General features: G+C 29.8%; 2 protein-coding genes across 2 annotated transcripts; one reads left to right on the top strand and one right to left on the bottom strand.

Annotated features, from left to right (window-relative positions):
• Positions 1-3,641: 3,641 nt before the first annotated feature.
• LOTGIDRAFT_178544 (hypothetical protein) lies at positions 3,642-6,267 on the bottom strand (the record flags this gene model as incomplete). Its single annotated transcript, XM_009057697.1, has 8 exons — positions 3,642-3,782; positions 4,013-4,099; positions 4,344-4,489; positions 4,722-4,893; positions 5,206-5,361; positions 5,526-5,659; positions 5,862-5,930; positions 6,204-6,267. 8 exons carry the CDS (start codon positions 6,265-6,267, stop codon positions 3,642-3,644), a joined length of 969 nt encoding a protein of 322 aa, XP_009055945.1.
• A 3,116-nt stretch (positions 6,268-9,383) lies between these two features.
• LOTGIDRAFT_119331 (hypothetical protein) lies at positions 9,384-16,418 on the top strand (the record flags this gene model as incomplete). The annotated part of the gene is made up of 11 exons (XM_009057696.1): positions 9,384-9,477; positions 10,786-10,849; positions 12,788-13,073; positions 13,369-13,593; positions 13,821-13,871; positions 14,009-14,153; positions 14,222-14,352; positions 14,624-14,799; positions 14,941-15,040; positions 15,885-16,002; positions 16,240-16,418. 11 exons carry the CDS (start codon positions 9,384-9,386, stop codon positions 16,416-16,418), a joined length of 1,569 nt encoding a protein of 522 aa, XP_009055944.1.
• Positions 16,419-18,613: the final 2,195 nt, after the last annotated feature.

Below are 18,613 nucleotides of genomic sequence, written 5' to 3'. Positions count from 1 at the left end.
AAATAGATTGAATAGTCAATATAAGATGTAAGCTTACAAGTATCTTTAAACTGAGTGGGCTAATCTGATATCTTTTAAATATTCTATTCTATGAAATAGAGAAAAAATTCTATTTCTATGAAACCAAATAAAAGTTTCAGTCTAGTCATAATTTCTATCTATCTATTTCTACTTTCCTTGTGATAAGTGTAAAAGTATTAATATATATGGTAATGTAAAATCAATAGCTATTAATGGAACAAGTTTAAAATAGCTATCGTTTCCTTTTATGGAAACATTTCATTCATAAAGATAGATTACACCTTAGAACTGCATAACATGGAAGCAGCTATGAAGCGATGTAAAGAATATTGGCGTGTAGCACTAGAGAATGACACAGTGATAAAGGAGTGTATCACTATTGATTTGTTAGTCATGTAATTTTATAATAGAAAGGTTGCAATCACTACATTGTTACATGTACAATATACCAAATTAAAGCAAATTAGCATAGTGTCTTATTTAATAAATATATACCAGTTCAATATGGATATAAATATCTGATAGTCTAGGAAGTAAGTGATGAAGATGCTCAACATCAAAATAAAAGAGTCAAAAGGAAAATAAATGATCAGACTATCAATTTATTCAAAACTGAGATATGAAGGGCTGAAACATGCATTTAAAGGCAATATTTACCAGTTTATGGCACTTTACAGCAGTTTAAGGCACATGATGTTCCTTTAATTAGTTTTAGGATGCTTTTTTTTTTTAACCTTGTAACCTGTAACTTTCAAAATGAATTTTTTTATATTCTTCCTGAATACACTGATATATTTTTAACAGCCAATCAAACAAAACATCACAATGGGGAAATACAATAAAATGTGTCAATTGAGAGATTGGATACAGAAAAAAGGGAATTTTGTAGCGGGAATTCCACTATGTCAATGTCAAACTGTAATGACAATTGAAAAGGTATTACACACTACTACAGTACCGTAATTAACTTTTATTGGGGAATGATGATAAGCAAAAAAAAGATGAGTTCAGGGATATAGTATCAAAATATTTTAATATAACAAGGATTTTTAATTTTTAATGTAAAGAAAGATCAAATGTGGGGGAAGAAGATGATTCAAATTAAATAAAGGAATAGATCCGTCTTTCAATCAATAGGCAAGCTTTTATTAATGAAATATTGCTTTATTAGAGAATAAAAATTTAGATTAAAAAAAGTTTACTAAAACAGGAGGACATATGAAAATCTAATCATTATTTTGTCATAATTCAAACTTTTTTTTTTATATTCATTTATAGATCACTGAATGTGAATTGATGTTAATTTTAAAGAGGCATTATGATTAGTTCCTCAAATTTGTAAAAACTATAGACCAAAAATCTAGAGAAATGTATCCTTAAACATATCTGATAGTTTTAACTAAAAAAAATAATGCCGTTAATTTTTAGCGCCAAAACTATTTTGAATGTTTTTGTAAACTTTGTAAGTTTGTTATGTCTCCTACGTATTCTAAAGGTTTCAATTAAAAAACATCAACACCAACTTTTATCATAGTTAAAATTAAATGGAATATTATTCAAATAAATTATTTGTATATTTAAGATGTTTGATAACTGTTGAAACATACATTACTAATTCCCAAGCATAAACAACTCTACAATATCACTAGAAACATAGCACCTATTGATATAATCTATGGTTTTTGCATCAACAAATCAAAAGTTGAAGACAGCTGATGTATAGCAACTATTTCAACACATTCCTGGAAATGTCATTTCTTTTACTTTAAAGAAATCTGACCTCTCTTATCAACATATAATTTTCCTTTTATTAACCATAAACCATTTATTTTTAACAAATTTAACTGGATGCTGTATTTGCCAGTTGTGTCAGATTTGAGATTGTAACTGTCTGGTAAATTGTAAATTTCAATTTGACTTTACAACATTATCATTAAATAGAGTTTGTTTTTTTATTAGTAGAGTAACATTCTTTCTACTTTAAACAAGAAATAAATCACTTATTCAGATTGAGAAAAATATATGGAACCTTATATAATTCTAATATGATGAGTAAAGGTAGCTTTCAGTGCCCTAATTCAATGAAATAACGTTAATCCTTTTTTTGACACGCCTATAATCAGAAAAATCAGGTATATGTTGTGCATGTCAAAAAATTTATTAATAAGGTGAAATAACACTGCAAATTTCCTTAGTGATCATATATAATGACATTGTAATGACTTAATCTCCTGTAACAATATATGAATATACAAGAACCTTCAACTAAAAAATCATAGACAAGACATTGGAACAGAACTTGGTCTCCGAGTTTGTGTTAAATGGTTGTTCTATTCTAAATCAATTGTTCGTCAATTGAACTTTCAAATTTTTGGGGTTTTTTTTTTTTTGCCTGACTATATGATAGCTATAATTTTATCCTTAAAAGTACAGTTATAGAACTTTTTTACTTGTTAACTTGAATTTAAAATATAATATATCAGTATGCAAGAACAGTATAATGCAGGTATTAAACTAAATAAAACTTGAAAAGGCGGGGTGGCTTAATTATGAAGGAATGTTCACATATTTCTTAGGTGCTTTGAAAACACTTATACAATTACCTCCCTAATAAATTTTACATGCAGATTTTCTGCTCCTTGTTAGGCTTGAATGCAGGGCTACGCCAACAGTTTTTCCACAATAAAAAAATAAATGAATAACATAAATACCATATGTGAGTGTACCAAGCTCATACAACTCCAGACTTGTTTAGCAATAATATGGATTAAATTGAACTGTCATTGAAAGGCTGGTATTTATCAAATAAACATTGTAGCTTTATCAGAAACACTTCTAGTTAAGGGGAGAACACTTCATTATGCTGAAAACAGACCTTCAAGTTTTGAGAAAATAAAATTTTTCAAGGCAGCCATTGGTAAATTAGGACGAATCATACTTTATGGCTATTCAAACTTCTGCTACAGGATTATAAAATTTGAAACAAAGGTAAAAACATAGTCCCTTTACTATAAAAAATACTCTGTTTATTTCCATTAAAACTAGTAACAAATATTGATATTTATATATATATATATCTATGTGTATAATAGAGAATTTGAGTAATGATAAAAAATGTACAAAAAGAATTTGACACACTTCACATTGCGATTAATGTAAAAATTTAAAATTCAAATTCAATTTTTAAAGATACTGATAACTAGATAAAGAATTAAAAGGGGACGAAAGCTAAAGCTGATTATACACAGATCTGGTTTTCAAAACTTTATATTCGTGATCAAAATCTAACAACAAAACATTCAAAAAAACAAAACATATTAGTAATATAAAATGGAACAAATATTTCATAAATAATCACTTTCTATATATATTCTATATTGAACAAAACATAGGATTTATATTAACACAAAAAGAACACAAATGTAAGAAAAATCTCAAAAACAACTGTTTAACACCTTACCTGTGTAACTATATGGATGTTTCATCATCATTATGAAAAATTTGAAAAAATGGTGTCTTCCACAACCGTGCATAACTGTCTATTTCATTAACTAAAGACTAGAGTGATAGAGTGTACCTATAGTCTATATCAATGTCACTGCACTATAATATATTTTGGTTTAATATCCAACTAATTTCTTTACAGCTTCAAAACATCGCCATTTATCTGGCATATAGAATGGTTCAAACACATGAGGAAACGGTGTATCATAACCACAAACTCTCTGTATTGGTGCCTCCAAATTTAAGAAACATTCTGACTGTAATATAAAAACAGAAAATATTTTAAGAGATATAGTTGTCTAAATTTTTCCTTTACCAGCTAATATAGCTCAGTTTTAACAATCAGTAGCAGTTTTCAGACATAAACATAAAATCCAACAATACAATTTATGGAAGTTTAAAAAAAAAAAAAACATGTTTTAATGTTTTATAGATCTATATCAGAACTCAATGCAATTAATTGCTTAAAAAAATATAGATTCACTACCTGAATAGTTGATGCTATTTCTGCAGCAAATCCACCAGTTAATGGGGCTTCATGAGCTATTAACAATTTACCTGTTTTGACAACAGACTGGAAAACAAAATCAATTGCAACAATGTTAAACATTTTTTATCTGTGTTTTATTCAAAACATTGACTAATGCAGAAATCACAAGAAAAAAGATTGGTTTTACAATGTCAAGACCACTTTCTTTTCCCGCAAATACCAAATTTCACCCTTTTTCGCTTTTGTTTGGAAACCCTTTTATTTGTATTTGATAATATCGGTGACACATACATTGACTAGTGTCTTGAACAGTTAAATAGAAACAAACCTTAGCTATAGTATCTACATCCCAGGGTAAAATAGTTCTCAGATCAATCAATTCACAAGATACATTCAACTTCTCTTGTGCCATTAATGCTACATCTCTTAACACATGTACCTGAGTTCCCCAGCCAACCAATGTTACATCAGTACCTAATTGAAAAATAAATACCATAATCAGTATTATCTGCGTTTGAATGTTTAAATGTTGTAGTACTTCTGAAGACTATTTACATATATTCAACAATCAAATCACCCTCTCGCCCCCCAAAATGGCGCATATGCTCCTTTAATATGCAGATGTTGTCTCTCTCATTTTTGGCATGTAAATGTTTAATTGACAAAATTGATGGTCAAATTGTATGAAGGAATACATAGAGGATACCTTCACTTAGAACTTCAGCCTCTGATAGTGGAATCATATAATCACCAAATGGTACATCTTCTACAGCTGATCTATATAATATCTTTGGTTCAAAAAATATACAGGGGTTCTTATCTCTAATACAACTTAATAATAAACCTTTAGCTTGAATTGGTCCTCTTGGTACAACAACCTGAAAGATAAAATTAATGACATTTTACATGATTTATCTGGATATTTCTGAGGGTAATATTTTACCAAATTCATTCGATACAGACCATAATAGACAAGCAGAGAATGCTCTCTCTTCTGGAATGTATGTTGCAAATCATCCAAAATGTTTTGAGAGAACCAAGCTAAGATAGCTTATTTGAAAAAGTAATACATGGAATTCATAAAAAAAATTGAGTTAATTTCAACCACTAAATTTTCGCCTTTCCAAAGGAGAATGCTAATATATCACAACATCAATAATTTTCCTTACAATGTAAATTTTATCATCTACCTTAATTCCAGGAATGTGAGCAAAATAAGCTTCTGGTGATTGCGAATGGTAAATAGCACCATGACCTACAGCTCCTGATGGTGCTCTTATAGTTAAACCACCACAATCAAATTGATTACCACTCCTGTATCGAAAATAAGCTGCTTCATTATGAATCTGAAAGATAACAAATCCCATTGAAATATAATACTATAAATTGGGAAGGATCTGAAAGGAATGAATATGCCATGACAGAGAAATGGGCAATAAGACAAGACTGTCAAGAAGACAAACAAATTCAATGAATGGAACAAATACAATTTTACAATAGCAGTACATACCTGATCAAATGCTGGAAAGATGTAATCAGCAAACTGTATTTCAGCAATAGCTGTAGCTCCTGCAGCAGCAATACCAATACCAAATGATACAATTCCCTGTTCACTTAGAGGACTATTAAACACTCTTTCTTTACCTAATTCATAAATTACATAATAATAACAACATCTATCAGAAGTTACCATTTTCAATCTTATTCTCTCTTTGTGTCCTAGATTACTTTTATTCTACCTTTTTACAAAGCATGTGACTAGTGACCACCACAGATGATACAAGCATGATCTTACAGCATAAGATGTGATGTGATGAGCTTCTAAATTTAAAAAATTATAATTTACCATATTTGTCTTTCAATCCTACAGTGCATCTAAACACCCCACCAAATGCAACATCTTCTCCAAAAATCACTAGAAATTCAAAGAAAACATGCAAATAGGAAGATTAGTAACAAAACAACAATTCTAAATTTATAACATAAAACTTTGTATTAAAGCAGTTTACCTAATAAGTTAAGATACCCTCTTATGAACTTGGGTAAAATATAAATGTAAAGTGGGCCTAATCACAAAGACATGACTATGTTGTAGTTAAAAATAAATTCCTAAATCTCAGCATGACTAATTAAAATGCAGTAATCAGTTTCAACATCTACTCTGTATTTTCGATAAATAAACACAAACCTGAAGTAGGATCTTTTTCTAAGACAATATCTAAAGCACTTGTTATGGATTGAAAAAAGTTCATGCGTACAGTCTCCCCTGAAAATAAAACCTGCAAAGTCAGTTAGCTTTTTTTTTTAAGCAGATGATTATCCAAGAAAAGTCCAAAAAGAAAAAGTAAATAAGTGTACATATGTATTAGTTAAAAAGTGTTTGAATTATGACAGCTGCTATTGACAGCTTATTAATGGAATCCATAGTCCAGTTTTTATGTGATTTTCATAGTTGATAGGAAACTTAAACTGATTGCCAAACTTTGACTCCGAAATCACAGTGGTTTGTTGATGGTTATTGTATGGTATATAATTACAGAACATGATTAGGGAGACCATGTCAGTCCTTATCGGAAGTCAAATGGTGTGAAAGTTCATAACCTCTTGTAGCAGCCAAATTAAATCGCTGATGGCCTTCAAGAAGATAGTATGGAGTCTGCAACAATTTTACCTTTTGGAGTGTATAGGAGCTCAAATTTGAATGTATTTTCAAAAACAAGGGCAAAAACTCATATCAACTTTTTGAAAGGTTTCATCCTTGATTGATCATAAACAATTTCACTAAGATTTGAGAATCAGTACACCTTCCATATTCATGTGGAAGTATAAAAATGCGGTAGGAATTTGATAATTTTCACACCCAACACTACTAGCCGATCAATCCGAAGTTAGCGATAAATAAACATAACTAGGTATTGACATTCATGGACTACAGTGTGGATGTGTTGCTCTATGCCTGATCAATTTCAATGCACAGTAAGTTCACAATATGAACTCTATAAGTCTAGTCTACACAGTGTCAGTGCAGACATAGTGTATCGTAGGTAAGAGATGGAGTAGGGTTGATTTAGTTTACCGTGGGTTGACAGGGCAGTCTCTGGCTGGTATGTGAATGACACATTTCTAGAACAAGTAACTTGCACCGGTGCATTTATCTTGAGAATAGATAATAGCCCCTTATTTCCATAATTGTTCCTCAGGACACTTTTCCAGAGAGAGGCCATTTTTAGTCGAGATCAGCTGGGCAGACAATAGGGTTTGCAGACAATAACTAAGATCAAGTCCACAGACGATAGTCAGCAGACAAAAAGGAAATTGACTTTTTGACTCAACCTCGCGATTCAGCCAATCAACGAAGCGGCACAAGGAAAATATTGGTGATTCCTTCAAACGTAAATTTTCAATATATAACTGGATATAGATGTAATACTCCAATTGTATGAGGTAGCCCTGACTCTAATATTACTTCAACAAATCAAGAGAAGCAATGGAAAACATTAATTATTCATTTATCAGGCAATCACCAGGAATGTAGATCTTCGCAGAATCTTGACTTATTCTTTTTCGCGATTACACAAGTTTAGCCTAAGTCGAGATCAACTAGGCAGACAATGGTTTGCAGACAATAACTAAGATCAAGTCCGCAGATGGTAGCCAGCAGACAATAAGAAATTGATCTTTTTGACTCATCCGCGCGATTCAGCCAATCACCGAAAGCGACAGAAAATTATCATGATTCCCTCAAGGGACAAAAATCATGTCTCAACAACACATGGCCGAGGATATTCGCCACCCGGGTGGTAAACAATTATTCGACACCCTCATTTTTTATTTGTCACCCGTTTTTAAAACTTTAATTTCTCTAGAGACTGACATTATTAGCTGTGAAGGCTATAGCGTTACATGCATTATAATGTTTTTTTTATGTTCATTAGAAACGCTTTTTTGCAATTCCTTTCCGAAAAACAGGTGTCCGCGAACGTAAATTTTCAATAAATAACTGGATATTATAGATGTAATTTTACTTCAACAAATCAAGTGAAGCAATGGAAACGTTTATTGTTCATTTATCAGGCAATCTTAGTGAAAATTGGAAGACGGGCAATTGTCTAAAGAATTCTCCCCTACTTTGACTTCAAACTGATCGAACAGTGGTCAAAGTGTTTTAAAAACAGCATTTTATGAAATTAACAACACCTAAAAGAGAACGATGAAATGAAATGGAGGGAGCTTTACGTCCTACTTTTCTGCACCTTTAATAATCTATAGAGAGGAAACGGTTTTGGCTGATTGTTAATGCCAGAAAATTGGTTAAATTAAAAAGGAAACAAATAATAATAAAGGCTATACAGTCGAGTAACCTAATTTCGTGGAAACCGATTACGCTACGTATCTTATTTTGTCAGTCACTATTTTTTTTTTAAATCGTGGTTCTTTGAAGGAATTGTCACTAGGTATAATGAATTGATATTAAAGATAAATACTAAGAGAAGTTAATTATACCACCCGGTATCCATACAACGTGTTTTTCTAGACTTATTTATAGTTCAAACATTGTACACGAAAATAGGTGACGCATTCTGCCGCTGTTGCCGAGTTGGTTGCTCATGAAATATGGGTCAAAGTAAAGAATTCATAAAGAAAATCGAAACAAACCAATTTTAATTATTTTGTAGAATATCTGAGGAAACATCTAAGACATAAAAAAAAAAAAATTTAGTTTTTTTAACTTTGACGAAATTCGGTGTTGAATCCTTATATCCACGAAAATAGGTTACACCACTGTATTATCATGAAATAGACGTCAAAATATTAAACACGTCAATCAAAAATGTAGAATCTAAAGAATATTCATTTATCTTAATATTTATTCTAGTCTAAAAGTGGCAAAATAGTAATATGGGTGTTTCTGATTTTTTTTTTCATATAATATTTCTGCATAGGAATTTATTTTGGTCTGTAAGCATGGCCTTGCGTAATCAGTTCTATCATCTGTATCAGATGGATTTATTTTTGTACTGGATAATCGTATCAGTAGTTGAACCTATTCACAGAAACATTCCGTATAAATATAACTACAATCTATGAAAAATTTTATAATTTTATGACCCTTTAGAAATTACTTGGCATGATATAAGCTAAAGAGAGTTTGAAAATAGATCAATATCGAATATCGTCTTTGTAAGATAAAGCTAAACACTCTAACTAAACTTGTGGATATTTTTTATGTGTGAATAGTCTAAAGTTTGGGCCACCTTCGTTTTTAACGCTGTAGTCTTCTAATGTGATTTCCCATCTAAACTATAACGTGTCCTCAACATTAACGTATATAACCCAGTATAGGCTAACTTGTTTACTTGTTGACATAATGGCCGCCGAAAGGAGTATAGTTGAATATTTTTCTGGTCGTGAAAGCCACCGTTGTGGTTATTGTGGTTCTCCAGATACCAATTGTTCACATGGTGAGAATTTAAGAGATTTTTCTTCTCTTTCTTTTACTCAGATTGTAAATTATTTTTTAATAGTATAGACTTCTTTTCGAATGAAATGTCACACCACACTAGTCTAGTGTCACTGTCGGTGACCAGGAACAGGATTGCAAATTGAGAAATTGCACGAATATGAATTGAATGAGGAAATATTTCTTACTCTAAAATTTAAAGGGACACATTCACCATCAGTTTAAACAATCGACAATAATAGTAAAATGGCGACTGTTCTTTTTTTTTTATTATGTTTTGTTGAATAGCCTATTTTCGTGCATATAAGGATTCAACACCGAATATTTGAAAAACCGAAATTTTCTTTCCATCTCTTAGATGTTTCGTCAGATATTCTATAAAATTATTAAAATTGGTTTGTGTCGATTTTCTTTATGAATCTCTAACTTTGACCCACATTTCATGAATAACCAACTCGACATCGACGGCAAAATGCGTCACCTATTTTGTGTACAATGTTTGACCTATACATAAGTCGAGAAAAACATGTTGTATGGATACCCAATGGTATAATCAACTTCTCTTTGTATTTATCTTTAATATCAATTCATTATAACTAATAATAATTCCTTCAAAGATAAATGATTTAAATAATAAATATTGACTGACAAAATAAGATAAGTAAAATGACGTATGATTGGTTTATCGTTAAAAGTCATTGAAACAACATAAGTATATGGCCTTTATTGTGTTCCATGAAATTTTTCTGCTGACATGTAAACCGCTAGTTAATCACGTGACTTTGTTCATTGAAATATAAGCTTATTCTAGCCGACGACACTTGGAATTAATACATTTTACTTTGCTTGAAACTACTGGATTCATTCTGCAAGCTGACATTGTACCAATAACCCCATGATTATGAAAACAAGCAAATGCGGAGGTCACGCGAGGTCGAACATGTAAACATTTTCCAGAGTTGCACAAAAAATAGGTTTGAACGAAATTAGGTTACTTTGGGTCTTCAATTTGATTTTCAAGTTTAAAACCCCCTTTTTTTCAAAAATACTACAATGCACATGTATAAACAATAATTGTGCCCCTAACCCTCAGTATGGCGGTGTTCAGTCAACTCGTTGACATGGTAATCGGTATGGCAGAAATGAAGAGTCCTCATTTTGATATTCAAATGCTTAAAATTCTGAAGACACAGATTTGAAGGCTTAAGCTTATACAGAACTTTCTATTTTGAAGTATATTTTTTTTATTGTAATTTTTATGCAGTTCTAGTAGAGTATGATGTTTAAAGTTGATGCAATTTATTTTCAGGCATGTGGGCACATACAATGACTGTGCAGGATTATCAAGACTTGATAGATAGAGGTTGGAGACGGTATGTACCACACATCATTTTTTTTCATAAATATTAGGCTACTCATGTGAACAAAGAGTTGTCGACAAATGGAATAGTCTACCGATATGCTGCCATCCAAATGATGAGTCAATTCTAAAACGATAAATGCATGAAAGTACTAAATTCTACTTTTGAGAGGGATACAGAAGCTAAATTTTGAAACCCTATGTTCCAGGTGAATTTTAGCTAAATGATCGAAAATAGTGAATAACATATTTGAGATTGAACTCTTTTCACAGAGATCACTCTCTCAGGTGCCCTTAAGAGATGATGAATTATTTTGACATTGATGATGTCATAAAAATACTGGTATTAGGTTTACATGTGGACAGACCTAGGGTAATTGTAATCTGTAATTGTTATCAGCTGTAATCGATTACAAAATTTCATGTAATCTGTAATCAAAGATTTTTTCAATTACAAGTAATGTAATTGTAATTGATTACCTACACAAAGAGGCTGAAATCATGATTCCTAACAATTACTTTTAGATTACTTTTCATTATTTTTGCATTGAATTTAATGGTCATCAGTCCTACCACCATGCCTGGTGGGTTGGCTTGAGTCTGACCAGTTTTATAGTTTTATTAGTTATTAGTACCTAACTATAACTAGGGGTAAACATTCCAGAACAGCTCAGTATTGACTTGATTGTAGAATTACCTAACACCCATCATCTTGTTAGAAAAATGTAAAGAAGCTAAATTGTTGATGTTCTAAAATTAGTAACTAAATCTGAACCTGTTTATGAAAGAAATCATTTGACAAAGTTATGTGTTATAAGCCTATAAAAAACTAAATATGTTTATACTTCGAATCCCTCTGTTCATAATGTATAACATAAACATTTTTTTTTTTTTTTAGTTTAAAAGGATAAAGAATAGAACAAAATCAAATATGATATTCATCTCCTTGGGATAATTTCGAATTTGATATTTAAATCAAATTGGTTTTATTAATCTACCAAAATGTGATGAAAACTTAACCATCCTTTTACTTTGCTAACAAACTGTCAGACCAGCTAATGAAATTTTTTTTTTTTACATGTAGGTCATGATGGTCATAGTGAACATTGAAATTTGACTCTTAGATCACTAATAGTTAAGTTGTACTTGCATTCTGTTAAAACAATTAATGTCATACAATTTGTAATTTGTTGTAATAGTATTTTAGTTTAATTGGTTCATTGGGGTTAACTGAAACAAAGGGTCTTGATAGGTTAAATTAACTTAACTTTTACAGTAATCTTCTTTCTATATATCTGGTCTAACCAGTCCTAGCAATAGATTTAAAAGGCTGTTCTCCACTACTTACGAGACAACGATGATATTCTAAATTTTCTATTCAGAGACATCACCATGTACAACTTGCTTGTAAAGTAGTCAATTTCCAGTCTTCTTGGAAGCAATGGCTTCAAAATATACAATTGTGCCAGCCTCCTGCACTAGTAGAAAGACTTAAGCATTGTTGGAAAATTCTTCATGCATGAACATTGTGCATTGAATGACAACAATGAGTGATTGATAAAATGCAATACAAATTTGAGTAACTGACAATACTTGAAAAAATTGCTATAAATTTCTATTGTAGACTTGTTTATCTGATTAGGAATAGCGTACTTAGGTTACGGCCATTGGGTCATGGCCCCCTCCCCTTCTAAAGTGAAAATGAATCTCAAATTAAGCTCAAAATTCATCTCGGGCCATCTGAAATCGGTTGGGCATTTTCTAGGTTTTCCCCTAATATAAAGATATAAATGTATTATATATGGGTTTGTGATTCATTGAAAGTAATCATGTAATGTAATTGATTACTTTTGCAAAACTAATGTAATGTAATTGATTGTCTTAGGTATTTATCAAATAATGCAGATTTATTTTGTCACAATTGATATTTGGCGTAATTTGATTTTTTAAGGAGTGGAAAGTATTGTTATAAACCAACGATGAATATAACTTGTTGTCCACACTATACAATCAAATGTGCTGCACTTGATTTTCGACTCAACAAATCTCACAAAAAGTTGATAAAACGTGTCAATAAATATTTGATTTATGGAGAACATAAAAAAGAAGAGAGAGATGACAGTATAACCTCAGATAGTAAAGATGGTGTTGACAATATGGAGTTTAGAACAGGAAAATATACACCAAGTGATATAACATTACCAGATCAGGTATCTCATGGTGAAAGCAGTCAACCTGTAGAAGAGCTGAGTAAAGGTAGTCCATCAACTCAGAAAGTCAAAAATTTGGAAAAATCTGAACCCGAAACTAACTGTGATAAATGTAAAACTACACCTAGACCAGGTAGGCTGTAATATTTTAAGTTTATTGTCGTTTATGTAGAAAATCAATTCATATTCTTTTCTACAGTTTAATCTCAACCTAATTTTCAGCTCATTTGAATTGTATGGTTTAACTATATTAGGCCTAATTATTGCATTAATATCATATAGATTTCAAGCTTCTATTATGGGATATATTCTGTAAGATTAGTATAAGCCTACTGTTTTATATTTAATAGGAAAAGGAGCTGATCCTAATTTACCATCATGTAAGAAAGCTAAACAAATCAGATTAGAAAAGAAAGCTGAAAAACTACATAGTACTGGTGATTCATCAAAAGTAAGTTGCCAAAGCAATATTGGACATTGCAATTTTGAAAAGTTTTACAATATTAGCTTATCAAATAATCAAATGAAAAATACTTTAAATGTCATTGTAATAAGCAGTTGATACCATGGCTGATGAAAGCCATAGTTTATTTGAACTTATGAAGAAAAGGATTTAAAATAAAGTTATGTCAACTGGAAATGTGTATCCCCTTTTATAAGAAAGTTGACAAATATGATGAACATATGAATGACAATAGTAACTTAACCTTAACCTTGAACTATTTTGTATTTGTGCAGATAAAATCAGATAAAAGTAAAGAAAAAACCTTAGAGGAATTTTTGAATGAACCTGACACTGTTGAAAATCCTGCTCATAAATTAGAGGTAATAATTGTATGTTTTATTTATTCTAAATTTCATCAGTGGAAATGGTATGGGTAATACCTTGATTCTACAAGTAATAATTCATATCATTTCAATCTCTATGTGAATCAAGTGCATGTATTGATTTTCTATTTCAGATCAGGCTTGTTCAGTCCACACCTCAAAGTGAAGAATTTGTCAAAACATTCACTGAATCTCATAAAGTTTATCATACATATCAAATGGATGTTCATAAAGACCCACCAGAAAAACCTAATCCTAAACAATATAAACGATTTTTATGTGATTCACCATTACAGGTATTGTTTTTTTTTTTTAGATTAAGCTATATCAATCTCGACCTAAATCAGACGGATTTCTCTCAAGTTTCAAAGATTCTCATTCAGTATTTAGAAAATATCAGATGTCTATTCACAATGATAAGGAAAGTGATTGTACCGTACAGAGCTTTACTGGATTCTTAGTTGATTCTCCATTACAGGTACATTTTAATATAATGTTTTATTACTTTCCTTTTAGCTTCAGTATATTTTTGTGGATAAAATGATAAAGTTTTTTTCTTAATGAATTTTCTGATAAACTTTAATTACAGTACCAATTGGCTTAAGATTCTCAAGCAATTAAACTGTTATTGTTTAATCAGACAGACTGTTAAGTAATACAGCTAACTTATTTACATTTTATTAAATGCTAAAGCAAATGTATACATGCCATTATTCTGCCTATTAATAAAGTTTGTTTGTATTTTTTAGCATGTGAATGAAAACTTACCAATGGGTTATGGATCATTTCATCAACATTATATATTAGATGGTAAATTGATAGCTGTTGGTGTAATAGATATCCTAACCTCCAGTGTATCATCAGTATATTTATATTATGATCCTGAATATCATTTCTTATCACTTGGTACTTATACTGCTTTAAGGTACGTCTTGTCACATAATTACTTTGCAGCAAGACTGACAAAGTATGGAATCAAAAAATTATTTTATTTACGATTTTTTTTACCTCTTTTAGAGCATTGACTTATGTAAATAATAAAATGAAATTCATATATTTTTTTCAGAGAAATAGCTTTTGTACGTGAACTTAATAAATACAATAATAATTTAAAATATTACTACATGGGATTCTATATACATTCCTGTCCAAAAATGAGATACAAAGTAAGTCACTAGTTCTATACATCGTAAACTATGATTTAGAATATAAACCGTCTGTTTAAAACTGCATCCAGTCCTATGAAGGTTGTACTAAAAGCACATAATTTGTTAAGTATATATCAATCAATTCCAGTTCATATCATACTTTTACCAAAAGGCAATTTGCCTGAGTTGATAAGAAATTTTGGAGTATATAATTATTATGGAATTTTGTAGTATATATTATGAAACATTGTAGTATATATTATAGAATATTGTAGTATATATTATAGAACATTGTAGTATATATTATGGAATATTGTAGTATATATTATAGAGTATTGTAGTATATATTATAGAATATAATTATTATGGAATTTTGTAGTATATATTATGAATATTGTAGTATATATTATAGAATATTGTAGTATATATTATGGAATATTGTAGTATATATTGTTGTGTATATATTATGGAATATTGTAGTATATATTATGGAATATTGTAGTATATATTATAAAACATTGTAGTATATATTATAGAATATTGTAGTATATATTATAAAATATTGTAGTATATATTATAGAATATTGTAGTATATATTATAGAATATTGTAGTATATATTATAGAACATTGTAGTATATATTATAGAACATTGTAGTATATATTATAGAATATTGTAGTATATATTATAGAATATTGTAGTATATATTATAGAATATTGTAGTATATATTATAGAATATTGTAGTATATATTATAGAACATTGTAGTATATATTATAGAATATTGTAGTATATATTATAGAATATTGTAGTAATATCAAGGAATATTGTTTGACATTTGCAAGAAATTATTTCTCTTTGCAGGGTCAATATTACCCATCCCTCTTAGTTTGTCCAGAAACTTTTCAATGGGTGCCGATAGAAATATGTCGGCCAAAATTAGATAAAAATAAATATAGTAGACTAAATGATTCTAATGAAGGTCAGTAAAATATCAACAATCTTTAACAAGTCACAGCAGTGGTTTTACAATTTTATGCAGACAACTATTACACTATGATTACTAAAACACAGAGAGATCAAGTAAATAATGTCTATTGTCATTTATTTAAAGTAGTAGTTTAATATATAACTTCTAATCAGTTGAATTATTAATTTAATTAGGAAACAGAATTTATTTCATGTGCTAAAATGAAAACTAGTGTTTATTTACTTCTAGAAGATGAAAATAGTAAGATAGATGTCAACAAAGTTCTAGTTCTTAAAAATGGTGAAGCCATGCCTTATGAAGTATATAAATTTCTCAATCCAAGATGTAAAGATGAATTAGAAGTGATAGAATATGCTACTTTAACTGGTAAAACCTGTTCTGAAAGAATGTTGTTATTCAGAAAATAAATAGAATGCTATATTTACATTCATACTTTTTATAAAGGTTCTCTGTTTTGACATGATGTGTTTTTAAGATTTTAGATAAGGAAGAAGAAATTAAAGTCAAAATCTTTTGTTAACAATTCCATTTGTTAAGGTTGAATATATAGAACCTGAAATCCCTTTGAATAATGAGTGATTTGTTGACAGGTGCCTAGCTGTATGATCAACAATGAGTATAAGGTAATGACATTGTGGTTGTGTAACCTTTTTAATAGCTGTGATAAACATATTTTAATATAGTTTTTTTATTTATTTATTTGTTAGTAATAAAGTTCAGATTGTTCAAAATTATCAAGTTTACGATTCCACAGGCACAGGGTAAAATAAATGTTCACTTGTATTGATGTTAATATTGTTAAAAATGAAAGTACTATAAAATTAGTTTATGCTTATCTTAGTAATTTGTTTTTGTTGCATGTAAAAGAATTGAGTAAACAAGTTAGTCACTAAGTACTATGTGAATATATCTCTTTGTTACTTCAAAATGCACAATTGTTTGCATTGTAGAGTGAAACAAACTACATATGAGTGAAAAAATTAAAAATTACGAGCAATTGCAAACTTTGTTTTAATTATAATATGTTTGATAGAACATATTTGATCAAGCCTGTAATAAACACAAATGAACCGTTTCTTATCAAATCGATTCAAGTCTCACCAAGCTGGCTGCATCTAGAATGTATCAGTATGTTTAGACATTACTTTGTTGTTGAAATTAAATCTAACTGTTTCAAATTGTATAATATAGACTTAAATATATGAGTTATAACTGCAATGTAATAATAAAAACAACACCAGTTATAAGAAAATAAAGTTTATTTCAACTAGCACCATAAACAATTATCTTTATATAAATTAAACAACAGGATGATTTGTAACAATCCTGATACCAATAATATCAATATATACTAGAAATGAAAACGCGAAGTACATGTATGCTTCAGTTAAAATTATGTTAAATAGGTCTCTGGTTTCACCAAGTACAGTGGTAAAATTCATATGATAGTGTTTAAATACAGAAAGTGAGTACATGTCTCAAATATTTAAAAGGCTGAAAATATTGCTAATATAATGCCAAAAAATAAAATATAATCTTTATTCTGTTAATCAATGAATGATTCATCTTCATTTAACATTGCACATGATCAAAATGCATTTCACATGAAAAATGATATAAAATCATTTTAAGATGTCACCATATAGTCGATTTAGGTTTTGGTTTCTCCTTTATCCATAACGGTGATGCTGTTTGTCTAGGAACACGTTCCACTGTTAAATATTCATCATAGTTATTGTTGATTTTATAATGTTCTAGCAATTCTTGTAGTGCTCTTTCTTCAATCTATTAAAAGAAAAATATAGATAATTTGCACGTCATAATGTAAACCAGCTTTTTGTATTCATGGAATGAAATATCACACTAATAAATGCTTTCAAAAAAATAGTTACTTTGTAAGAGTGCTTGGTTTATTGTCACATCTGAACAACTTCACAAATTTGTATGTAAGGCTCCCATATTGCTGACAGGGGAAACTGGTTTGAAAAAGCGAAAGATAATATCCTCATTTAAGTGAGAATCGAATTCCATACACCTTAGCAAGCAAACTCACTGAGCCATCGAAGTGGTGAACATTACCTGAACTAATTTAAAAGGTTTCTTCCTGATTTTTTCTGAGGCAATTTCCTTATGTTTTTCATCTTTAACAATATTTATAAAGCTAGAATCAGTAAGTACAGGGGTTGTAGGAGATATAGGTGGTAATTTCTGCCATGGATTTACTGGTTCTTTACACACTGGTGGGATAACTATCTTTGGTTTCGATTTTTTTGGCAATGTAACCCAGCTGTAATAGAAAAAATTATATGCATTACTTGAAATAGCACCTTGAACTCCATCCTGATTTAAAAATTGTATAGTTCATGTTCATATAACATATCACTGGAAATAGCTGTTCTAATAGTGAACACTACCCAACATAAATGACCAATCAAATTTCTTAAACATATTTACTACAGACTATCTTAGCAAAAATCTGGTTACTAGGGTGATTTTGAACATGAAGACCATCAAATTTTTATTTAAAGTCTTGTACAAATGATACATTTTAAATGCACCTCATGAATCTACAATTTGAACGTGAGAAAAATCAAGTAAGATT

This window comes from Lottia gigantea, assembly GCF_000327385.1.
Source record: "Lottia gigantea unplaced genomic scaffold LOTGIsca_31, whole genome shotgun sequence".
Taxonomy (NCBI): domain Eukaryota; kingdom Metazoa; phylum Mollusca; class Gastropoda; family Lottiidae; genus Lottia; species Lottia gigantea.
This window is presented reverse-complemented; position numbering and strand designations above follow the sequence as displayed.